General features: G+C 46.3%; 2 protein-coding genes across 7 annotated transcripts in view; both read left to right on the forward strand.

Moving 5' to 3' along the window:
• LOC122401501 (paternally-expressed gene 3 protein-like) overlaps positions 1-17,930 on the forward strand; it is a 268,898-nt gene extending 250,968 nt beyond the window's left edge. Inside the window, exon 16 of the mRNA XM_043403675.1 lies at positions 17,816-17,930. Coding sequence (XP_043259610.1) covers positions 17,816-17,833 — 18 coding nt within the window. The 3' untranslated portion in view covers positions 17,834-17,930. The remainder of the gene's footprint in view (positions 1-17,815) is intronic.
• A 351-nt stretch (positions 17,931-18,281) lies between these two features.
• LOC122401500 overlaps positions 18,282-26,910 on the forward strand; it is a 101,672-nt gene continuing 93,043 nt past the window's right edge. For all 6 annotated transcript variants that reach the window (XM_043403667.1, XM_043403671.1, XM_043403668.1 and 3 more), the window contains exon 1: positions 18,282-23,614. In XM_043403667.1, the coding sequence (XP_043259602.1) occupies positions 18,293-23,614 (5,322 nt within the window). In that variant the 5' untranslated portion in view covers positions 18,282-18,292. The remainder of the gene's footprint in view (positions 23,615-26,910) is intronic.

Here is a 26,910-nt window from a genome sequence, read left to right on the forward strand (position 1 = left end):
CGAATACGTTTCGTTAGGGAGGTAAACAGTAATTGGCCCCAGTCGAACAAACCTTAGAATTGATTCTATCAGAATACGTATTTTACCTCTTGGAAGACATCGACCAGAACGAAAGAGTTTAAGGACGAATGACCTCTATAAACGTAATACCTTTTCACCCGACACTGTTATAAATAAGTACGATTCAAACTCCTCTTTGAAACCTGACAAGATAATTTTGCATACTTTCATCGGACAACCATAAAATCCATATAGAATTAACAGTAATTAATTAATTGACTCCTTTTCAAAAGAAATTGTAACTGGCTGTTGCTTTCGTAAAACAGTCAACCTTATCGATTTGTGTACAGCTTTTGCTCGTTATTCGAACATTGAATAGAAATTCACGTTCAGAGAAGCATCAAACGGGCATTACTGCGAACAGTAATTACTCGGATGTTACACGAAATGTTTTTACAGCCGCGGCCATCTTACATCCGGCGTTTCCATAAAAATTTCATCGCTTCCGCGATTTCGATGAACACAAACGACGTACGAAAATCGCCGGAGGAACGTGCAACGAACGTAAATCTGCGCGGGTGAAATATTCATCGTCGAACACGGATGGTTGATAAATGAACGAATCGGCCGGGGCCACTGTCCGACTTTCGAAAACAAAAAGGATATCGACAGATCGGTGTTCCGTGGAGCGTTGCTTATCTCGACGAGCGATAGTTCCGCCACGGAGGAATCGACCCGACAGACGCGAGGGTTAAGTCGACACGGCCGATGGGATGAATGAAAATTTGTAGCCCGGTTCGCTGAACGGGGGCGTTCCACCCTTTAACCGCCCCTTCCAGCCTTCAACCACCCACGAAACGAACGGAGAGAGAGGTTGCTCGGAATGTTCGACGAAACCGACGCGACGCGACGGGGGGAAAAAGAGCTCTGTTGTACGCTGGTCGCGATGGGTGCATGAAAAATGGTGGATAAATGCGAGAAATTAATTCTGAATAGCGTATTATATCATAAAGAAAGTATACGATGCGACTGGAGTCGAATCACATCGAATCTGTGTCAATTTTTCGAATATTTTATTTTGCCGTGACACGTATATACAGAGCTCACGGGGGAAAAAATTGTTTCGGTTTGGAAACATTTCGAAAATGCGAATTGGAATTAAATAATAGGTTTAAAGGTCGAAGTATGAAAACGCAGAAATAAAAATGTGAAATTTAAAATTGCAAACGCTTGTTTCGGACACTGCAAAACGAGTGAAAAAAGCTGCATTGCCGTAAAGTGAGAAATTGATTGCAGAGGTATCGCAATCACGAGACCCTTTAACGAGAGAATGTTCTCGAGAGAATGGTATTGAACATACGGGTCGACACGTCGGTCGAGGAGCGAGAAAATAAAACAGATTGGAGGTGGGTGAACGCGAAAATAAGGAGAATCTTTATTCTAATAGGGGTGGACAGCGAGCAAGAGGGAGGAGGATGGGCAGAGGGATGAGAAAAAGATAAAGCGCGAGGCTCGTGGAAAAAGAGAAACTGCTGAAGGCAGAGCGAATACCTTACGAAAGGGAAGCAGAAGTATTTACGAGTGACAGAGAGGTGTGAAAGGGAGCGAAAAAGAGAGGGAAGCTGGCAGTTTTGGAGGGCTACCGAATATTGATCCCCGTCGAGAGTTAGAACTGGACCTCGAATCCTGCTGAAGGATCGCGTTTGATGTGCTTTTCGGCAACTGTCTTTTTCGCCGGCTGCAAGGCTGATATTATTACCCGTGCATATTCCGCCTGAAATTATGCGAATTTACGAACTCGTCGTAAAAAGTTTCACACGAATATCAAATTCGAAATTAGAAATTACGAATACCTCCGATCGGCGGAATAACCGGGAATCCAAAGTGAACCTTTCGAGGGAGCAAACTTCGTTGGAAAATATCTTTGCTTTTACCATTCTCGGACAAATTGAATTTTCGCAACTTACGTTAAAGTTCTGGGGGACTTTGAACGGTCAACTTTTCCTCGATCAGCCTAAATTCTACGAACGAGAACGTTCGATCGAGGTGCAATTAATAATCGCGAACGATTAACAACGGATGGCGGAATCAAAATTCGTCGTGCAGCTGGAGGACAAATAGTCGGAGCAATACGTCAACGAGAGATAGCGGTTCATTATCGGTCAATGGTAATACAAATGGAGACGTTGGGGATTTGGAAGGGCGGCGAGATGAATGGATGCATCGTTTACGCTGATAAAATCGCACGGGTTGTTTATCGCGAGAAATAAAAAATGAAGGTTTGCTTACCGAAATAACTAAAACACTATTAAATGTGTTCCCCCTGTACGCTTTAATTGGGAACACGTGTACCGTGAAACATGTTTACCCGGTGATCGTGGCATTTTTTTCTTTTGTTCCCGGCAAATCGTCCGTCATAATTATCATCTTTGTCGTGACAGATACACGCACCGACGCTGACGCAAAAACCCAACGGCCGTGTGTCGTAATTAACCTAATTACGAGCCGTGTGTACGCGTATTGTTCCGCGATATCGAATAAAAGGGGTGCATGGCCCGAGGCGCGACGTGCGTCTTCCAAGCTTTTCTTCTTGAATAGTCAGCAAGCATACTTGTGTCGCAAGTGTCAAGTGTCTACTCGTGTAAGTGTTTCCCGGTTGAAGAGTATCTTTTGAGTGTTCTTACGCGCGATATTTATCCGAGACGATTTAGGAGTTCCTTACGGCCAAACGAATCGCGAAACTTCATTTTCTTTTCATTTAAAACAACAAATCCTCACGCGAGTCCCTCCAAAAAGTAAAACTAGGTTTACGGGCCAGGAAATTTTGAAACAATATTTAACATCGTCTCAGACCTCTGCCTGGAGCTATCTAAGGAATTTTACGACGTAACCGTGATAGCAAAAGAATATGTACAGCTTTTAGCTTGAAATTGTCCGCATCCCTTCGCGGCGACGGTTACACGAACGTAAAGAAAACATTTCCACAGCTACTACGGGGAGGCTTCTATCTATTTGGTCGCCGGTAAGAAAATATACTTTCGTTTCCGTAGACCGTGGAACCACTAGGTGTTCTGTCCAAGAACGGAGATCTATTCGACTGCGAATCTCAAGACACTTTTACGCTCGAAGCTACGAGGCTGCTATTTTGACTACCACGGTGGCCCAGAAAATATTGCATCGTTCAGTCACTTTGCTTTCTGTCGTTTTTAAAAGGTCACAAACAAAACGTACGATCATCATTGAATCTATAATTAAAACTATAATTCAGCATATTGTCTGGATCTTGATTTTGTTCAGGATACACGTACCGTTTCCAAGCCATTTGCTTAGCACAAAGTAAATTTGTCTTCCTAAAGAAAGTCTTTGTTGTTGTTACCGTTTGTCCGTGCAGTGTACCTTCGAGATACTCTGGTTACGTAATGCACCAGGCAAATGTCCTCCTAGGGTCGCGTATAAACGCTTGCCAGAAGGAAATACTTCCCGGGAAATGTTGTTCGGTAAAATTCAGTTTATTAAATCAGAAGGTAAATAGTTGAGTTCGTCTTTGCGGCGCCGTAGCCCCGAAACCGTGGCTGCTTTCAATATTACTTTCATCGAGTTTACCGAAGATCCCAAAGATTCACGGGGGAGGAAGGTTAATGCGGCTACGAGACGCAGCTCGAGCAAGCCACGCAGTAAATTCGAGCCGCGGGACTTTGAAACGCGTTCCCCCGGAAGTTGTGCAGAACGATGCACTCGAAATGCTTTTCTGCGCGCAGGCGAATTCAAAGGGAGGCTATCGCGATGCGTGCCTCCCGGCCGAGAACCAGGGAAAATTCGCGAGTGCGGTTCCGTGTCGATGACAGGCTTAAAACGATCCTTCGGAAGTCCTCCGAGGGGGATCGATATGAAACCTAAACGGGAAAGATGGTCTACTACGAACTCTGGAGTTCTACATTTCAGAGCCGTAGATCTCCTTCTACTCTTTGGGACCTTCGGGAATCTTTAAAACGTTATTGATTCAGAGGAAAATTGTTTAAAATTATTTAAGGCTAAACGTATAAACAGGGAATATATAACAAAGATGAAAGGAAAGAATCTTCATTTTCCAATTGGCTGAGAACAGTCTAAAAACGCGTATTTAAAATAGTCAATGTTTAGACGCGTGTAGTTCCGAAGCTAGTAGTGTTTTATCCATTATTTACCCACTGTTGGCAGCGCCAAACCTTCCTCTTTAAAATGAGAGATAAAACGAAATCTCTCTCTCTCTCTCGTGACCGAGTGACCTAGTTACTACGAGCACGTACGGTCAACGACCTGGACAAGACCGTAGTAAGAGTTCATTCATCTCGCGACGTAAACAAACTTCGAAGCCTTTTATCTCCGAAACTAACCACCGCATCGATTTGAAACTAAAATCGTCATATCTCTGGAACTAATTAAGCTATCGATTCGTTCGAACGCACGTTTTAAAGGGCATTTCATTCTCTATCCGATGAATGTACCAACTATTATAATTTTTGCTTTCTTCCATGTTTATTTTGACATCTAATTTTACGCTATGTACCCAACGAAATTTCAGCAATTTCTATTAATTATAAATTATTAAAGCACTCGTTTTAAAGGGTATTTGATCGTCTATTCGATGAACGTGACAACTATTATAATTTATATTGTCTTCTATGTTTATTTTGTTATTTAGTTTGACGCTTTATAAGTCGCTCTTATTTCTGGCAGTTGAAACTAGGTGCAAATGAGTTGGGTAAATTCAGATCGACTCGATCCATCGTTAATTCCTTAAATCCCGAATCCTCTTGATTTGGTGAATTAACCGGATCCTCATCGAGATTCGATTAACGAGCCAAATTTCGACTACTCGTACGTTCCGTTTGAAACTCGACTCCGGCGCTCCAGTGTACCGTGGGTTTACGTCAGATTCACTCTAAATCGGCTCAGCGAACGGTTGATCACATTCTACTTGTCTTATAGTGCAACGTCCTGTTCTACTTGTTTGGTTAGAGATGATCCCACTCTACTGTCCGCACAATAACGATCTAATTCTACCTGTCCGACCAGACACAGATATATTTCACTCGCTCCACCGGGATACGCCCTATTCTGTTTGTTTCAACAGATATTAACAGATTATCACTGGCTCGACGAACCAATTTCTAATCATCTTGGAAACAGTTTATGTTTCTTCAAAATAACGGAAACGCACACATTGTACAAAATTCATAGTTGGAAATAAAATAAACCATACTCTGCTAATCTGATAAACTATTTAAAGATAACAAGAGATTCTAGAACGAAGGAAGAATATTGTTAAAGAGAATCAAATTTCTGGGACGCAAAATTCAATAAAACCATCTGTTCGTGGAAGATTACGTTTGCGGGAGAGACCTGAAAACCTTTGAGTCTGCGGGGGGATTTCTAAGGTAATGAAATTTTACGTATTCAGATTATGGTTCTAATTAAAGTTCCCTGTTCGCTGTATCGCGATGTGCTTAAAAATCCACAATGTTATCTCGAGGCCGATTAAAGGTGAAATTTACCGCAAAAAAGTTACCGGATACCGCTGCACCATACGCGGGGAAAATTCTATTCGATTCGCGACGTTCTTTAAATAGTCGAAATATCCAATTAACACGTACGCGACAACGACCAGTTCGTTTCGTGCTTCGCAACGATTACTATTCTCTGACGATTGTGCGGATGCACCGGTATAGTATTCTATCTCAGAGTGATTATGTCGTTCTGATTGTCAGGAAAGACGCGATCTCGTGTCCCAATGCTTGCAAAGGAGCTGTCTTGCTGGGCCTGAGCGTACGGGCTTTGTAGATCTTAACGTGTGACGAGCAAACCCGGTGAACCGCGTCCTTGGAGTCGATAGGGGCGAGCCTCGTCCTAAACAGCCATAGATGAATCGTCTCTCTCTCTCAAAGGTTTCCACAGTTCAATCGTTACGGCAAATCTGGAACATTAGCTGTGCAGGAAATCGAAATTTCTAAGGACTGCGCGTCTCTTGCGAGCGATTCCAATTGTTGACATTATTTACCTTTTTTCGGTGTTCGTTAAAAAGTGTACGTAACATTAAATAAATACGTAACATCGTAAAATAATAAAAGAAGAAATAGTGAATTGGTTATTAAATAAACGAAACTCCAACACGAGTAACGTTGCTCCATTGTCAACGATGCTGTTTACATTTCTGGACACTGTTCCGTCGTGTTCGTGCACGTCCGTCGGAGCATTTTTCGCAATTACGACGAAAAGCACGTCCGTCCAATTTCCATTTTTTTTCTCGCGCGAATAGAACGTACCGACGAAAAGACCGAACAAAGTCCCAAACCGCCGGCGTAAAGAAACTCCAAGGAAAATAACTTGCTCGGTGGAGAATCCAAGTCCAACTTCCGCCATTAATAACCTTTCGTCCAAAGGGGGACGGTCGGGGAAAAATACTAAAAAGAAAGCATGAACCAGAGAGGAAAGTTCGTGTCCATAAACGGATGCATCTGAATAGAGAATGGAGTGTACTATGCAAAGTTCACCGATACTCTCTAAATGGAAACAAGCGACGCCCTCGATTCACACAGATATTATCACAAAAGATATTCAGAAATAATTTTTCCAGAATGATTTAAAATTCTTTAATTTCGCCGCAAAATTTTTGCACCTACTTGAATTTTTTTCTCGAAACTGCGTAGGATTTCGGGGATATGTATAATGACCAAAAATGATTTTAATTAACTCCCCCTCCCCTCCGAGCTAAAAATAATTTCTTTAAAAGGATTTGAAATTTTTTTCACCGAATTTTTCATAAAAATTCGATTTTAATTTTTAGTAATTTTGTTAGACACCCTATAGAAAAGTTGTTTAATGCTTTTTTGTAGGTACCCGTGAGCTCTACTTCAGGAAAAGGTTTCATTGAAATATATTCACTATTGTAGGAGTTGTGGCTGTTTGAAAATTTGGACCACTTTTATGGGGTTTTTTTCACTTTACGGGATCAAAGAACAACTTCTCGAATATTTTTGGAATTTCTACATATTCTCCGCCAAAATACGCGCAGTTTGCATTTTGAAAAATTAAAATCGTCTATTCCGTTCAGGAGTTATGATGTTTTAAACATACGCAATGAAATTTCAGGGAAACATATCAATGTACTGTCAGACATTGCATTTTCGGTAATGAATTTTTTTCTCGAAAGCACGTAAGATTTCGGGGATATGTCTATTCACCAAAAATGATTGTAACTGACCCCTCTAGCTAAAAATAATTTTTTTCGAACGATCTGAATTTCTTTTTTTTATAGCGAAAAATTTGGGCACCTAGCCTCTGTCGATTTTTCATAAAAATTTTTAATAAATTTGTTTAACGCTATGTGGTGATGTCTATCGTCGATTATGCTCGAGAATAAATTGGAGATGAACCTTGCGTTTTGACCTGGCAGTTGGGTCATCTCTCCTAAACGGGGTTAAAAATAAAGGTCGGGGTTAAACCGGCGGTCAATAAAAGCCGCAGATTGGAAACGAGTTCGTCCGGATAACCAACAATTTCACGTCGTATTTCTACCGAGTAATAGGATCGATCCGGCAATTAATGCCCTCTTTCGAGTCTTCGCGAACGCCCTCCACCGCGAAGAGATCCCCCGAACCACTGGAAATTCGTCTTGGACTCGGTGGCGGGGTTATTTAGACGTTCCTGTTATTTACGTCGCGGGGAGGATAACCGATAACGAGGGCTCGTCTCGACGTCTGACGAGATATGCACGACAAGGGAGAAGAAACTCGAGAGGAAATTCGTTCGAAACTTTCAGAAATTGCAACGAAAAAAGATCCTTTCGTACTGACCAGCCAGACGCGGGCCATTTCACCTAATCAAAATCAGTGAATCGTAACACCGTTAATAAAAAAAAAACCCTTTGGCACAAAAAGAAGCGATACGCGAAAGAAAAGCAAAATAAATTAAACGGTTTGCATATTCAATTACATCGAGTTCATTCTTGAAACGCAAAGCTTGCTAATAAGTTTCTCCGAGTCACAAAACATATTTACGAACAACGTGACGCGGAATGCGTTGAGTATAATTAACCTAAATGCCACGGCTAGGATTAATTAAAATTTGCGTATGTGCGCGGCAATTATGTGAATTTTGTCGGTTCGTCGCGTAAGCCGTGCCCCATCGTACTCTGGGTTTTATTCATTTCAATTTCACCGGAATGCATGTGCTAATGAATCTAAGGTTCGTTCTTCATATACGTTAGATTATTTCAACTGACGCCATCGAACCCACGGTGAAAATTCCACGTCGAAGTAGGGTCTTTTCGCGAAACGTAAGCATCCAATGTTGTATTGGAATGTTGGTCATTACTATTGCAGCGTGCAAAGTAAACGTGGGTGGACCCAGATAGAATTTGTACGGGGATTAATAAATTGACTCTGCTATTCGTTGTTTCTGATATTTTAGTCTTGTAAATTACTTTAAACAAGTCTTGAAGAAATACTACAGATTCGGAAAAAGTATTTCTATCCGTAGTCAATTTTTAAAGGGCAAGATGTTCGTTTCGAAACAGAAGAAATTGTTCGCGAAGAAATGTCGTTTTGCTTCCGCGAAACAGTACTCGAAACTCGGATCGTGGAACTTTTTATTCTAAAAACTGAGAACTTCGTTGCAGCTAACGTTTCCAAGCTGGGAAATCTTTCCTCAGATTTCGCGAAACTATACGATTCGATTGTTATTTCAGATTCTGTACAATACGAGCACGCTAAACTCGATATTCGTTTTAATGAACTGCTTCGAAATTACGACGAAATATCCGTGGCACTGTCAAACAGTTAACATGCGATTTTTATGATATATTACTTGCCTGCAGACGAAATGCGACACGAATGCCGGTCACGTCAATTTCCTGTCACGAACGCATCATGCTCGAGCATCCGTCAAAACTTTGATTAATCTCGTGGCGGTGCTGCTTTGCCGCGGTGCAAGGTGCAGTCGCATCATTCGGGGTAAAAGGGAGATCGTTTTGTCCCTAGGAGCGTTTCAAAAATTTTTTGAATAAATTTTACTACAAAACAGATTTCGAAAATATGGAAAACAGAACTGTTTAATCCGAAGTCGAATGGGTATCGATTCGAAACGAAGGTTCGAAGGGCCATCCCTTTTTCAGGGGACTAACGAGACTAATTGTGGTTTGTGTTATATTTAAACTCAACAATAATATACACGAGATCAAGTTATACAGAGACTGTATTGGAAAGGCTAGCGAACGAAGTGGTTTGGTTCTATGCTAAAACCCAAGTGTTTGGATGTCAAAATCTGACGGCGTTCCGCCGTTTTTCCAAGGCGTTGGCCTTTTGCACCCCCTTCCATCAAGGGTTTCCGTGGCGGGGGTGCAACGATGCCAATGTAGCTTGGCGTCGAAGATCGAGGGTGCTACGTTTGGCAACTCCGGGGATTTTCCACCGCATGCGTCGATCCCTGGGCCCGCGTGCAAAACTAACTACTATACAGCGATGACTTAATGGCTAGGCACGCCGATTAGCCGTAGCGTAATAGCGACGCCTGCTCTCACACGCATTGTCATTATTGGCTGAGCCGCTCACAACTATAATTCCATAGCGTGACAAAGGTCGCGAACGAAACGTATAAGAACAGAGTAGGATAGGACAAGACTGAGAGACATTGGTGCAACCATACGTTCAAAATACTAGCCATGAACAGAACAAAAGTGTATCACTCGTGGTTATGGAGACCCTACTACTATGTAGTGTGACGTCAGAGCGGGCCTCTATGGTGGAAATAAGACGGCGCGTAGACCTTCTCTCCTTGCCCTTACTCCGTTTCGTTTGTGGGTGCCTAGCCAACAAGTCATCTCTGGATAGTACGAACAAGGGAGGCCCAGGTATACGAATCCGAGCACGTGTGAGCCATCCGACAGTCCGCTGGAGTTGCAACCACTCGAGACTGCCTTCGCCGAGCAAGTTTATGACACTTCGATTAATGAAATTCTAACTTTGCCCATGCGTCAAAAACGCGGTCTGTGTCATAAGTCTAGTCGACTCACCGAAGCCCAAACAAGAACACTTTGTAACAATGGTTCTGACACTGAGAAGGTTCAGAAAAATTTAAAGGAAACCTAATAATCGTAGTCAGAATACGAGTACAGGTGGAATTCACCGGTGCACTGGGATTCTTTGCGATTTCTATCGAAGCGATTTCTGTTCCCTGCAACATAGTTATTCGAAACAGATGCCAACTCTCTTTACCAAACAATCTTCCCATTACTTCCGGCTACCACCGACGCTCGGAAAACTTCGCGAAAAGTCCGCGCAAATACCGAGAGAAATACGTGGCGTTGTTTCCTTATCGCAACTTCAGAAACTTCCCAGGGCCTGGAAAATTCGACGGAAACGCGGCAGTTTCCAAAGACGCCCCGAACGATCCGCCCCCTCGGGCGAACTCGAAACTTTCTTTCGGGCGCAAACGCGCGGCAAAGTCGCCGGTTTTCAACCAAATCGACCGGGAGGGGTGGGAGGAAACACGACCGTACGTTTCGGTAACCTAATTGTCCAGGCCGAGCCATAAAGGCCAGGCGAAATAAATTTTCCGAACGATCGATTTCCAGCGTCGATAAGAGAGCCTTTCTCGGTGGCAACTGCGAATTCTCGAGCTTGTTTTTCGACGCCACGTTCCATATATCCGGGGCGACCTTAATGCGCTAAAATCGAATTTTACGTTATCTGATCACCGATAAAAAGGATGGTTGATCGCCCTGTTCCCGGAAAAACTGAAATCTGAACCAGTAGGCTCGAAGAGGTTCAAAATATTCTTAATATAAATGGAACAAATCCTCTCGGGAACATTAATAAGCACAGGAATAGAAATGAATTATTTTCGTTCGGAGATCTGGGGCTTTGAGTTCAAATTCTATACGATGCAAAGGTATTTAATACAATGTGCGTTAACGCCCGTAATTATTGTTGAAGAGGGATGTTATTTCTATTATTCGCTGGTGAAACGGAGCCAAAATATCAGACCATATAATACTGCTATATAGAGCTTCACATGCAAATAAAATATCATTCTACGTTTCCTTTCGAGTAGTACCAGATTCAGCTCGATTTGAAGCAGCGTAGAAACGAGAAGCGAGGAAGATACGAGGATACAAACAGCTGGGCTCGATATTACCGCGCACTGAAGATGAAATACTCCAGAGATAACACGTCATTAGTTTCCTTCGGTAACTTCTTTATTCCAGACGTCCACGTTCGAAGCCAACGATAACGCACGTGTTCCTCCCGTTCCACGAAGAAAGAAAAATGATATCTGGGTGGAACCGCGTCGCGGCTGTCCGGCTCGAGCCCTTTTAAATTGGACCTCCGGCTTCGTGGTTCTCCATTATCCTTCCAACGTTCTTTCCTCCCCGCTGTCGGACGTTACATTCGCGAACGAAGACCCCGGGAGCCATTACGCGACCGCCATAAAGAGGCTCGCGCGTTCGTCAACGAAAGCAGAAGTTATCTCCGATCGAGCGAGTATCGTTCGCCGCCCGTGAGAAACATAATTCCGGTCGACGTCGTCGTGTGTGCTTCCGGGATTTGTCGAGGCCGTACGTGGAGCTTACAACCGGAATCCAATTTCATCTCCCTCGGGTATTCGCCGCGCCTCTTGGACAATAAACGCCGGAGGAAGCCATCTAGACTCCTGTTATTACGACGCGACGTCGCGTTCGCGCTGCGAGACGATAAGCGTTTTATCACAACGGAAACGATGAGCATCAGCCAACGGTAAAAATTAATCCCGACGAAGCGAGATCTCGCTCTCGTGCACGAAACTCTGGAGTTTTATGGGGGCTCCGATTCAAACGCGAACGTCGTCGAGCGTGTATGGACAAATCTGAACATATTAGAATCGACGTAAAACTTATCGACTCCACTTCGACGATGGCGTTCTCGTATACACGCATCGAAGCCGTACACAGAGTTTACAAGGAAGATACAAGAGTACTATCTATTCATTGATCTGTTCGATACGCTTCTTAACAGATGCTAAACATAGTTACAGGCACGAAGCCAATTAGAATCAGCTTTGAATGTCGGGAGCATCGACGCGGAACGCTCGTCGGAAAGAAGCGATTTGCTTCGAGCAACTTATGATTAATTTCCAACGGGAATATTCGCTAAACCTCTCGTGAAATTTATGTTATTCGATGAAATAACGTTTGGACGCGAATGGAAACGATTGTAAACAATTATTACAGGCGCCAAAAAACACCGATTAAAGTCTTCCGTTCGTGGAATTAGCAGACTCGAAAATTGAAACTCTCGAACTCGATCAAATTCCATTTTAAATTTCACGTATTCTTTTATTTCTCCAGGAAAGTTCGAGAACTCGTCTGGCGTTAGGACCTTTCTTATGGGAAATAGAGTTTTCCTGTTACAAATCCTCTAATAATGAGTTCGAAAGATACTCCTGTACGATGGTACAGTGCGGGAGAAATACAATCGAGAATCGAACTTTAATTTATCCAGTTGGTCGACAGGATATTTTTATTTCTCGCTATTCTCGATTTGCACCGACGAAATCGCGATTCCTCTCGTTTATTTCGCGAATCATTATTATTCTAGTATCCCAATAACTAAAAATCACTGTCTCGTATCTGTATTTCCTTTCGTTATATTTTTAAACTTCTCGAGATTTTTTTTAGATCAATGTCCATCCACGTTAGACAATTACTGGCTCGTGTACGACGTATTTAGTTTCCTGTCTATATTTGCCTCGCATTTTCGTTATTTGTACCGGCTCCTCGTTATTATTGATACACCTTGGCATTCCATCGCCTCCGTTTATCGATTCGATGCACTTTAAAATAGGAAAACAAACGAAACATTGTTATGTAGCGAAAGATTTCGATATCGTAACTGTCAGAGCAATATAACATTTTTCACGGAGCCATATTCTTGCAACTTTATCGCTTCAAAAATTGATTATTCGATTTCTTTGTGTCCAGAGTCCAGTGTTAAATGTTTGAAAATTCTCCGAAGACGATCAATAACACCGCGTATATTTCCCCATTAATCGTGGAGAACGGAATTCTGACAAGCACAATTTATTGAACGCGCTCCGAGCAAGTTAATAATTATAAATTTATTCCGATTCTCGCGTGCCCCCGGCACTTTCAAATGTCGCGTGTACAAGTTGTCTGGCACCTAGGTATTCCGTCGGTTAATTATTTAGCGCGTCTGAATGCGCCCGTAGCCCGTCGGCGGTCGACCATTTTTGCGGGAGACATCGACGCCAGCGCAGGAAGACAGAAATGGCCCCCCAGGCTCTAATACTTCGTGCACCTTGGACGCGTGGCGCTGGAAGGCGTCGTCTGGATACCCAGAACGAATAATCCAGCTTAAACTACGGGGGAACGACCGGGATTTTGTCCTCCGTTTAACTTCAAGAAACTATCCTAGCGTTCGTAAAAAACGTTCGATCCTTCTTCGAACTTAAACGGGGACTAGAGGAGTATAGGAATCGCCATTTTGGTATTGGCGCGGAGGAGAACAATCGAACGGAAGGTAATTCGCGTTCCTTTCTCTTCATTCGAAACATAGTACTTCGTCGTGATTTATTTGGACGTTAATTATTCGAATTAGATGACCAACATCCATCGATTGCCGCTGGAAAAATTGCTCGTCGACGATAATAATCCAACAGTCCTCGTTTCGTATTCCACGCTTGGAAATCGTGCCCCCGGCGAAAGAATTTCAATACCTGTCCGTTCGTCCCCATTAAATCCAGAACGATGCATTCTTGCAAATATAAAAGACAATAGCTCCTTCGTCGGGGCGCATCGAACTGTATTTACAATTCAAATCCATTAATTAGACATAGTCTCGCGGCGATAAATCGATTCTTACCGAGAAAAAGAATAACGCGAAGACTCCAGAGGAGGGAGCTTTCGACGGTGCGGTAAAATTGAAAATTAAAATTTATGATTGCATTAAGCGGCTTAAGCGCGACACCGGCTGCGCCAAAGGAAACTTTCGAAACAATGTCGACCGGTCGACGGTACGAATAATTACATGGTCAACCTATTTTTTCTCGCATTCTTTTTCCTCTGCCTTTTCAGCGGCCTGCGAACTCTCGCAAACAGTAACAGAATTTTTTTAACTTTGTTTCGTAAGTAACGAAACAGCTAATTTCATAGCTATTTTACTCCGAATATTTCTAATCGCGAATTCGCCAGAATCAAAACTTAACCTAGCGAAGAATCATTGTTGAAAAGCGAATAACCAACGCCAATAACCCATTAAAACCACCACGAAGTCGAAGATTAAAGACTTCTCACAAGGATCCCCTTGAAATTTAATGCACGATCTTTTTAACATTTTGTTCCACTTTGAAGGAGTGTGTCTACAAACATGAAGCTACAAAAAACTCTCCACATAATTGTCGTGCAGTCACCATATTTTCAACGCAATTTCGACCAGCCATGAACGTCGTGTACCATTTTGTTCGTGCTCGTTGCGTCTTTGCAACTCGGTTGTGAATGACTTGATTATTGTAAATCGCGGAGATGCTTTTCAGAGAGCAGCGTTACCAACACGAATCACGCGCGCCCAGTTTCGTGCATCCGTATTCTCCATAGTTATCCAGTTCATTACGGCTTGAAGGATTACGAATTCGTCGGAAAGTTCCGCGCCCAGCCTCGCGGATTAATGAACCTCGTCCGACGAAGATTCTTCAGACTCAAACCACGATTGCCCGCGATTCCCGGGAATAACGAATTCCGTTTTCATTTTTCACGACGGAACTTTCCTTCTCCGGATTCCGCTGGCCGCGAGGCTATTGGAAAACTCCCCGCGAGCGGATACGATGACGTGTTCTTCTTAAAAAGCTCCATCGACGTTCGATTTAATAGTCTGGACCGTTAGAATTAACCCGAGAACACCTCGGGGAATTCTCTCCCCGCTGATCGATGGGAAAATTGTCTCCGGTTCGGTCGTCGAAATTCTGCCAACCCCGGCAAAACGAATCGCGATCGTAAATATCCACCGATAAAGATATTTTATTTCGTCCAGCTTCAAAAATTTGTCACGGGAAATAACCATCTGAATTGTTTTTTAATTGCTTTTATACCTAATGGAGTACTCGATCCGTTTTACAGTAAATAAATGATTCCTCTAAAAGCAGAATCGCGTTAGATGAGTTCCAAGAGTGGGAATAGTTTATATTTATCTCGCGATTGGTACAATAGGTTTGCAAGGTCCGACTGATTTATAACTGAAAAGTCTTGCAAAGAGGTCCGAGCGGATCCAGCGGCGAAGATAAAAGACGGAGGTCATAGAATTTAATCAACCTGAGGTGTTTGACGTCATTCGAGAGCCCGCTGGTGATTGGTTACACAGTTCTACGCTTAACTGAATTAAGACTTAGAGGAGCTTAAGCCGGATTAAAGCAGGATCCAGCGGAGGCGCGAATCATCCGGAGAGCCACTTATCGTCCAGCGCGTTCCATTCGCTTTTTTCCCCCGAAGTCTGGCTTCCCGAGGCGTTTTTCACAAAGTCAGCGAAAAAGCTCAACGATCTTGTCGCCTCTGTCGCGTCGCGAGTCGACGTTTTACAACTAGAAGTACGAAATTACGAACGTGTTACAGCGATGAGAAACGTACGTAATCCTGATGGAACGTACAAAGTCTCAAAAACATCTCCAGAATTCATGTTTCGCCTCTCTTTAAGTGTCTTTTTCATTTGAAGAAGATCGATCGCGATGAACAGATCCTGGAGTGCTTACCGGAGAAAAATAATAAACTTCAGCGTGGAAATAATTTAGAACTTCAAAAGAGAAATAGATTTAAATCTTTCCCGATGAAGGATATACAAGCTGATCGGTGGGAAGAGCAGTGGGAATAATAGCGTTTCGTCGTAGATCCGCTGGAGAACTCATCAGTAAGGCTATTCCAGCTGAACGTACGACGTGACTCTCGGTTGGAAACAGGTTGACATAAGAGAAGGCTCGGTTGTGGGTGAGACACCACCATCTTCTGACATAATGCACACGTACATATGTATGAACCAATCTTCGCGACAGCGGAGGGAAATTTCGAAGTTGTAATATAATTTAAAAATGGATGATTGCGGAGGGGAACGCAATTTTAATTTATTTTAATTTCTACAATCTCGTAGAAAGTATAACTGTAATTTAAAGAGGAAGAGACAGGAGACGAGGTAAGATAAAAATTGAAAATTAAAAATGTAAACACGAGTACCACGAGGAATCTCGGGTTCGAGGAAGATCAGTGGTGGTCGTAGCTGTGGAGAGGAAGTTTCGTTTTTATTGCATTTATGAAACTGTGTGTACACTGACCGACAAAGGCGACGAATCGCAGCGCTTAGAATGGACGTGAAACTGAGAAGGAACGATAAAGACGCTCCTCGAGAAGAGATTCCACATTTATACGCGGATGACGTTTAAGTCCTTTATTGAGGTAGATGGCAATATCCGGCCGCGGTAGATACGTTTCTTCTCGATAACGGGAACATCGCGCGCGTCGTTTTATTGTAAACGAACGATAATAGTAGAAGAACGACTACCGAAGTTTTCAATATCCATTTATTCCATTTTTACCGTGTCTCGTTTTCCCCGCCTTCGGGTATTCAAATGAGACGAAGTCGAATTTATAACCGACGGTCTGCTATAGACCGGTAATACTTGAAATACAAGAATAATAAACGCTGTATTACTTTCAGTTGTTCCGAGGAACGCAAAATGAATGCTCGAAGCGATCAAATTTTCCCAATCATGTTTTCGTTCGATCGATGTTTGATAAAATGAAACTGACGAAGGCGGAAGGTACTTTCCATTAACTGATCAAAATCTTAGCGAATTACTCGTAAAAATTACTCAAGTTCGATGTTAACTTTTCACAGAATATAGGCTTCGATGGCATTTTTAAAATAGATATAATTAAAAAAAATCGCAAGGATTGCTCGACGACGACTATAAGAATTCCAATTATTATTCCCCCGGAAAAGTATTCAAGAGAAATTACCCGCGAAACAGCTCGTAAACGCATTTTCCGCCCAAGAACCGACGCTTTATAGCCTCCGCGATGTTTCATGAAACCGCAATGTCGCTCGAAGACCAAGGCAGGCGCTTATTCTCGTTCATGCGACGCGCCGTGTAATTTTACGATTGTCATAAAGTGCAACTTTACTTTTCCGCTTAAACCGCGAACTCGAACAGTGGTCGAATCGAGTTTGCACGGATCAAGTATCGGAATAACTGCCTTCTAAAGACGAATAGAGCGTCAGTTATTGGCGGGTAGATTTCCAGAAAAAAATTCTAAAATACTACGAATCATTATTAAATATTAAATGTCTTAGCTTTGCAAGAGCCTTCTGCTCTGTTGCAACTGTGTCGGTCCAACTTTGATTTCAAGGTACTTGAAAACTTCCTCGCATGTTCCTTCGAGGATCGAGTGGCGTACACTCGTAATCGTCCATTTTTAAACACACTAACGTAATCGAAGATCCAAACTATTCATTTATTTCGTACCTTTCCCTTTTCCAATATATTTCATTTGCTCGAGTAACAGAATTTTCGTACCTAAATCTGTTTTATGTCTCGCTAGCCACCCAGGCTAGAGAAATAAGAAATGATTTTGTTCTCGAGGACGTAAGCGTCTCGTGGATATCTTTCTGATTGAAGTTCTTGTTCTCCGATAAGGAGCACACCTATCGATAGCATAAGTCATCATGGAAACTGTGTCAGCGATGACTCGGTGCGAGCCCTGTCTCGTACTAAGCCACGCAATCCGTTTGCTCCTGTTTTTCAGATAGCACCGGCGGCATGAATACACGAGACTGGTTACGAAGTGCCATTCGCAGAGTGCGCGATCTCGAACGATTCGTCAAGATCGCGCCCGACAACGTTCAAACTTTGTGCATGGGGCCGTAGTGTATAGAAGAAACGAAACAAAAATAACACAGAGACACAGTGACGATACATCGTACAGTGTGTGGTTTGATAAACGCGCGAAAAGAGTGAAGAATAATCGAGGACAATCGACGATGGAGATCGTCATTGGGGACGGTGCTTCTCATCACCGTTCGACTTCCCAAACGTCGAAGATCTCCGCGAGATACATAAAGAAACGCCGTTCGTGTTCGTTCTCGGGCCACAAGGAAGATTGCAACTCGCTTGGCGCGCGATGAATCCCCCCGGGTATCGCAGCGAGCCTAAATCGGGTCGGAACGTGGAAGCATAGGCGACGCGGGTGAGTCATAGATTGCGTTATCGTTACGCAAACTTCATGAAAATGGACTCGACGAAGCTGAGCGGGCCAGCCCCGGCCAGCCCGAGGGCGCATTCGCCGGCAGTGCCAGCGTACGGGGCCACCGCGGACGGCAACATCGACTACATAATCGGGGATTACATGGAAAGACTCGGAACCAGGCTGAACATACTCGAGACCGAGCTTAAGTACGCGTGGAGGGCATTGGATCTCCTCAGTCAAGAGTACATTAAAATGTGGGAGCGGCTGGAGAAGCTGGAGGGTCTCCTCTACGAACAACAGACGGTGATCAGCCAGCTGATCGAGTTCTACGCGAGCGGCGGCAGCCACGAGACCACCAACACCGTGGAGGAGACGTTGGCCAACCAGCAGAGCACCGTGGGCGAGCTGGACGCGATTGCGAAGACCATAGGCACCTCGATGAGCATCGAGGAGACGAACGCGCTCAGGGAGAAGCTGGCACAGCAGGAACTGGCGAGGATGCATGGTCTGGCGCAAGAGAATACAGCGGCTGCAGCCGCGGTCACCGACATCCACAGGAACGTCCGGAACCTGGAAGCTCTGGAGACCCTCGAGGAGGAGTGCAACATCCCCGACGAGGCCTTCTACAGGAGCTTGAACAACGCTTACAGAGAAGACTTGATCTGCGGCGACACGTCCAGGCCCACGTCGCAGTTGGGGATGATCTGGGAGGAGGCCGAGGACGAGGACCTGAACGGAAAGAAGGACGCGGAGATCTTCGAGAAGACCGCGACGAAGGAGACGGTGGTCGAGGAGCTGACCAGCAAGCCTACGAAGGAGGAGCTGCAGGAGTCGGTGACGAAGAAGGAGGATGAGGCGGACGAGGACGAAGGCGAGGTGTTCAGCGCGGCCGATTACAAGAGCTATCGGGGGAACACACCCTGCGTCAGCGAGCAGGACCTTGCCCAACTGTCCAGGCTCAGCTCCATCGACCAGGTCGCCCTGGAGAAGCTACACGAGCTGGACAGGCTGACCAGCAAGCTGCAGAAGGACTCGCAGAACCTGATAGAGCTACAGTCCAGGCTGATGGACTCACCGAAGAGACAGTACAGCTCCGAGGCCGAGGCAAAGCTGGCCGAGGAGGCGAGCAGCATAGACGAGCAGCTCAGAAAGATTTACGCGGAGACCGACGTGGACAGCTGGACGTTCTCCAAGAGTCCAGGTTCCACGGGCAGGTCGATCTCCAGAGTCAGCACCGACAGCGGCCTGGCCACCGACGGCGACTTCACCACCAGGTCGATCTCGCCCAGACTTACGTCCACATCCAGGACGAACCTAGACTGCATCTCGAGCACCTACACTCCGCCCAGGCTGGCTTACAGCGCCACCGTCAGAGAGAAGAGTCCGGAGCCGGTGATCCAGCTGCCCATTGACGTCGGAAGCTTCGCCAAAGGCTACGCGGAGAACAAGGAACTGACGGATCTGATGGTGGAGAGTTTCGTAGCCGTTACATGCGCCTCGCCCACCATCTACAGCACCACCGCCGACAAGGTTCCATCGCCCACGCTGTCGGCGGGCAGCGTCCACAGCGTGCACAGCGTCCACAGCGCCCAGGGTCTACGAACCAGGCAAGACGGCTATTTCGGCAGCGCGGCCCGACTGAACCTAGAATTCCAAGAGAGTAGAACACCGCCGAGCCCGTCGCCCAGTTCGCCGCCCCCGCCAGCCCCCCAGGACTCCGCGGAGACCTTCCTGATGCCAGGCACCGAGCAGAGAGAGGCGGACGCCAAGACCTCCCAGAGCCCCACGTTCCTCAGGAACGCGGAGAAGCTCGTGTCCCTGGAACAGGGTCGCCTGAGCCCGCGTACCCCCCACTCCCCCAAGTCGCCACGAGTCTCGCCTAAGCACGCTGCCAAACCTAGCTGCGTGGCGAACATAGTCGCGGCCAAGTCCGATTCCGGCCTATCGTCCATGAGCGGATGGAGCAGCCTGGATAAGTCGCCCAGTTCCCCGAAGAGCTCGCTGGCCAAGATGCTCACGTCCTACTCGGTGGACCATGCCAGGACCAGCCTGATCCCGAGCACAACGTCCATCAGATCCAACAGCCCAATACCGCCCCTGCCGGAAACCACCGTCGCGGTGATCACGCAGGAACCGTTGTACGACACTCCAGAGGGCAGAGACGCGTTCGCCAGCGTCAACGCCGCGGTCACCAGCCACTCGTTCGCCGCGACCATGAACCATCTGTCGTCATACACGTCCATGAAGTCGCCTACCACCAAGGAAGACTACAACTTTGTGCCCCCGCCAGCGCCCATCGCGACGACCTGCCAGAGCCCCAAGAAACGAAGTCGTCAGCAGACGTTGCAGCACACCTACGACACGGTGGCGCCTGGTTGCACATTGGATTACGTCTACAGGGCGGACCAACCGGCCATTTACTCCGTGGCTGGTAGTAATCGACAGCACGCCATTACCAGCGTGTACACCAGCGGCTCTGGGACCTACGGTCCGAAAGCCACGACCACGGTTTATTATTCAAACTCCATGGATCAATACAATATCTACGAGGACGACTTCAATCTTGTACAATACACGGAATCTGGCGGAGTGACTCACATCAAGAAACCCGTCAGGGCTGCCGCGTTCTCGATGTTCCCCACAGGGAACATCACCGATGCTTTATCTTATTACCCAACGAACGCGAACTTGCCGCGAACAGAAACGAAGGAGAGCTCGTGGCTGAACTCGATGGAGGATCAGATTCCTCACGACTCGACGTCCTCCAGTATCAGATCGTTGACTTCGGACGGCAGCTATGCTCAAAGTCCCTACACGGACAGAAGGTACCCTCAGCCGCCTTCCTACCAGAGTCACCAGTACCACCACACTTACGTGAACCAGAGCTACCCGCAGACCTACCAGCAACAGTACCAACCATACAGTCAGAGGCTGAGCAGCACCGAGAGCGCGCAACTCACCGATGGCTACCAACGACAGTGGCAACAGGAGCACCAGTACATGCAAAACCATGAAAGCGGAGGGGTGCCCATAGAACAATCCCAGCACCAACAAGGCGAATACTACGATGCTTCTAGTGTGATAGTGTCCCAATCGGGATACATCAGCATCGCTTCGAACCTGAAGGACCACGAGGCGGAGAACACCAAGGTGCAGAAGAAGATCAGAAGAGGCTCGTCGTTGAAGAACGCGATGAGCTCTATGAGCAACTGGCTGCCCGACTTGCACCTCAGCAAAAGGCACAGGAGTCACTCGTTGCCCGGAGGGGTGAGACGGGAGGACCTCGATCAGCCTCAGGATCAGCAACAGAGGGCTGCCGCGGAGGCTACGGCGGCCAGAGGTCGAGGTAGAAGCCAAACACCCAGGAAGAAGAAGAAACACACCCTCGTCTCTACCGTGTCGGGGATCCTCCAGAAAGCCAAGAGACGTAGCCATCAGTCCCAGTCACTCTCCGATCCCGAGCAATCCGAGACAGAGTGGAGCAGCGGCAGACAGAGCGGCCTCTCGGAGGACGAGGACAGCGTGATGTCTGACGCGAACCAGGACCAGCCTCTGTTCGCCAAAGTGAAGACAGCCAGCACGAAACGCAGGGTGGTGTCTATCCCGATTCCCTTAGAGCCTCACGAGATGCAACAGATGCCGCAGCAGCAGCTCGAGTACATGCAACAGCAACAGAACCTGCAGCAACAGCAGCAGGCCCTTCAGCAACAGATCCAACAGCACCAGGAGCAACTGCAGCAGCAAGTCCTTCAGGACGGTTGGGGCAAAGAGAAGGATCAGAGGAAGGACATGCTGGTGGATCACGATATAGGCGATCAGATTTGTGGATTCGAGGAGGAAACGTCGGGAAAGAGCACTGGTTCTGGATCTGGAGGTTCGTCCATATTCCAAACCGTCGGCGACATCAAACGATCGACGGGTAGTTCCGACGAGGCGCCCAACGAGAAAGCCCCGAAGCTGCCTCCCGTGACGCTGATGGCTGGCACTAGCATGGAGTTCGCGGTGTCCAGGGCTCTGGGCAAGTATCGACAGAGACAGTCCTCGACGGTGTCCGACGAACAGCCGCCCAGCGAGGATTCCAACAACGACAAGAAATCCGAGGACGGGACCGTGCAGACCCTGGAGACGAGCTTCGAATACCCGGAGGACATGTCCGAGAAGAGCGAGAAGAGCGAAAAGTCGAGCAGCACCAGATTGCCGGAATTGGTGACCAGCATATCGGAGGAAGCGCCGCCGTCGGAAGGTAGCCCGTCCGCGTCGAGCACGAGGGGTCAAACGTCGGGCAGCCGATTCATGCCACGTCACCAGCAATCCCTCGAGATTCCGTGGACGGGGTCGCGACCCAGCGAGTTGGACGAGGACAACCGGAGCACGCATTCCTATCGTAGCACGTCCAGGGTATCGTCCAGGCGACAGAGCACCGAGGATTCGATTGATTCCGAGGACGAGTGGTACCGGTACGAGCTGAGGAAGCTCGAGGGGCTGGAGATGCAGTCACAGACGGAGGTGGAGATGGAGGTGCCGGCTGAAGGGTCGGAGGAGGCCGAGCACTATCAGCCGGACGACACGGTCAAGGAGAAGATGTCGTTCGTGCTGAAGGAGCTGAAGATGAAGGCTACCACGAAGACCAAGGAGCCGCCGAAGGAGGAGCGGGAGGAAGCGAGGATGCTAAAGGTGAACGGAACGGTGACCAAGGATCGTCGAGTCGAGGAGAGAGACAAGTACGAGAAGCCTATACCGAAGCGGAAGTCCGCGGAGAGCATCGAGGCGGTGTTCGCGAGGGTGACGGATTACCACACCTGGGTGAACGAGGAGGAAGCCAAGAAGGAGAAGCCGCCCTCGTCGGTGGAGGAGGGCTCGTCGGGCGAGACCTCGGGCCCCGACAGCCCCGTGCAGTCGATGGACGAGGAGGAAGAGGAGGAGCTGCCCAAGGATCTCGAAGAGGAACAGTCGAGGCGCAGTTCGAGTGGCTCGAACCTCCGTCACGGCGAGAAAATTCATCCGGGATCGGAGTCCCTTTCTCGCGAAGGTAGCGTAAGTGTACCACCTAGCGAGGTGTCCGTCAGCATCCCGGGTGCTTGGGATTCAGAGAGCACTGTCCTTGAAGGCCTCGAGCGCGACGGAGCCGGCAGCGCCGAGACAGCCACCACGGCGACCTTGAGCCTACCGAAAATAAAAATCGATTCCTCGTCCTGCGGTAGCTCCGACACTACACTGAAGGAGGGCCAGGTGAGTCCTGGTCCGCCTGGATCGAAGTGGAAGCTACTGAAAGCGTTAAAGGAACGCAAGGCCGAGGAGAAGCTCAAGGAGGTCGAGGAGGCCTCTAAGGAGACTGCTATTCCCCAGGGACCCACAGCAGTGAGTATCATGATAAAGTGAGGACACGAAAACCTTTGTAAGGCGTACTCGAGATTCGGGGGTTGGGTGAAATTCTAGATCTGTATGCTCACCGACGGGGCTAATACTTCCGGGACGCGATCACTGTCGCGTCCGAGTTGTATTAGCTTCGTGGGGCATTCGTGCAGGTAACTGTATAGAATGTTCTTAAATATTGAGGATATTTCGTCGGGATCGATCATCATCTGCAATCAGTCACGGTATATAGTAACGATTCTTTAAATGAACGCCTCTCCAGAGTCACGAAATTTTACATCGGCAGACACTTGTACGCATCAGTGGCTCGAACGGGGGTTAGGAACGTTCAATTTAAAGAATCATTGCCCAGCTCTTAGTATCTCCCTTTTCTACGAGTTCCACCAGGTTTTCTACGAGTCATAATTTCTGTTTCGACCAACCCAGACATACGTAACCTTTACATGCACACGTCCACGAACGTCGATTTTTCTATACGGTAACGATCCTAAAGTCCTCGATATTGACACACTTGAGTGCTAGGCGACGGGACGAGCGAGTTCAAAGACGCAAATTAAAAGACTAATTGAAGATTAAAATCTCGAAACTGGAAGATCGTCCAGGAACTCGCTTCGCGGATTGATGCACCCTTCGCCTAACGCTTTGTCAACGATTTAACAATACCGTTTGATACCACGGTAGACTTTATTTACCGTCGACCATGTGATTCGTTTACGCCAGCGAGTATCGAGTACGCTGAACGCGAATGAACTTGTAAATCGAGGAAACCTACGAATTTAAGGATATATCGCGCCCGAGGCGTGAATATCCGTGCCAGCGCGTGGCACGCGCAACCAGTCAATACTAAACGTACGATAGGAGGCGGAAGTGAAGCTTTGCGATTAATTCACGCGGAATTACGTCGTCCGTCCATCGTTGGACGCGAAGAGATCGAAACACGTATACCGATGGTACTAGTCAATTCAACAAGTGCAGCGTCACCGACGCTCGGCCAAGCAATATACACGTAAGCGGGTGGGTTGTGAGAATGGACGATCGAGCATCGATCGGTGATCGGGATCGACGACGATCGATTTCGAGAACCGGTAGGATAAATTCTACGCGACGAACCGTAGCGCAGCTAGTAAACGAGGCTTATCTGGTCACTAGACCCTAGGATTAATTAGACGGTGCTTTAATAATCGATACGCTTTAAGGGTAGTATTATTAGACGCTGCGTGCCTGCGCGGTCTGAGAAACTAATTCGCCGAGGATAGTATTATTTGGTCAATTAACGTTTCTGAAACGCGTGGCGTGAGAGACGTTCAGTGTAACGCGTCGATTTACGTTTTCTCTGTGGCTTTCCTGTCGATTAAGGACAAGAGCGTCGAGTACGATACGCTCGAGTCGTTTAACGAACGTACAATTAATCGTTGGTCGGATTAAACTATGTAGTTAAGGAGAATTCGCTTCCCAAATGAAATTTGGCGGCGAATACGAGTCGCGTCGCGGTTCTGGCCGTCGAAGACGTCCGAACAAGTAGCCTAACTTTAGCGTAAACGTAGAGTTAAGAGAGAGAAACACGTTCATCTTTCGCTCGATCGCACACCTTCGAACATAGGGGGTAAATTTTAAGCAGACATCTTCCGAATTACCGAATCACTCGAATCCTCGCGCTCTACGCGAAACGCACAAATCGCGCAACACTTGATACGGTCAACGGCTTGAGGAAGATAGAGAGAAACGAACACGAGGTAAAGTTGAAGAGAAACAAATCGCGCAGGCACAGCTGAGGATCTCGTTCATCGTGCGCGTCGAATTATATCGCTCGCGGCACTCGGAGGAACCGAAGACACAAGAGTCGAAGCACAGGTTCGACGATCGTTGGTTATTCTCCTGGACAGCGTTAAGAACACGTTACAGCCGGGAACACGATGACATTTATCCGAGGAATGATGGATTCTCGGATCGTGGTACACGATTCCGTTTCGCGCTCGACCGTTCATCGATCGCTCGAAATCGGTGGGAACAACCATTGGCATAATTGCAATCTCACGAATTTAGGTGACTTGCGGCCGACAGAAACTGGTTCTACAGTCCGATGACATTCTAATTTACGCGCTGAATTTCGTACGTATCGATCGTTCTGCAAAATTTTGTAATCGCGAGTGTCGAGGGGCTCAATTTAAATCGTGACGTGTATGGGAGAGTTTTCGGTAGGGGTCCGTTGTCGTGATATACTTCTTTGCTTTTCAATTCTAATTAGCTAAGAAAGAATTTTCTTTGAACTTCGGGGTAGCATTGAAGCTGATTCACATTTAAGCAATGTTATAATTTTGTTAATTTTTACAACAGAAATTATTCCCTGGATATTTGCACGAATTAATACCGAAACTAAGCAATGGGTAGCTAAACCTACTGCTGGATATTCCCAAAGAAAATATCACATGCAAATTCCACAAACTTTCCTCGCTGAATACGACCGAGATTATTTTTAGTTCGCGTTACGCAATAGAAGGTTAAAACTACGAACAAGGAATACTAAAATTTACATAGGCTTAACCATTCGAGTAAGGTAATCCCGATTCCATATTTTACTATTTTAACCTCTTAAGCGTGCGTCGAGAAAACTGACGTTCTTGTTTATTTTACGTTTCTATTGGATTAAAGAAAAATCTCGACTATGAATATGCAGTAGCACTTATGCAGTATATTCCTGTCCAGACCTCGCTCACTCAGAACTAGTATTATTTTAATTCCATCGATGCTACCTCGAATATAAAAGAAAATTTATTTGTTGGTCCATTTACTGCATACGATACAATTTTGTCAATTTAAATAACAATCGTGTTCGTACTGCTGCTCTACGACTCGAACATACGTAACATACAGTACTGCCTCGCTTCTTGCATCCATCAAGAGTACGGATACTTGCAACAGAATCACTCTCATTCTTCACCTGAATCGAACAATCAGAAACAGTACAATTAAACAGTATACACATCGAGAATTCGTTTTATATTATAGAGGACTAGTAAGTTTAAGTCAATCTTCTACAAAAAATTATAAATACTAATAATTAAAATTGCAATTTGTGTCATCATAAACGAAAATTTTATTACCGAAATCGACCATTTCATAAAGTTTCGTCCCCCCTTTTGCAAGAAGGGACGCAGTGCCGTAAATTCACGACCATGGCCCCTCGAACAAGTATCGTACGCATTTTTCCGATTTGCTTCTCGGGCGTAATTAAGCACGACTACTCGGCGACAGAACGACGCGCGACTGAAAATCAGCCGCGA

The sequence above is a fragment of the Colletes gigas genome, unplaced genomic scaffold, assembly GCF_013123115.1.
Source record: "Colletes gigas isolate AHSC1104 unplaced genomic scaffold, ASM1312311v1 Colletes_gigas_Sc00025, whole genome shotgun sequence".
Lineage (NCBI taxonomy): Eukaryota > Metazoa > Arthropoda > Insecta > Hymenoptera > Colletidae > Colletes > Colletes gigas.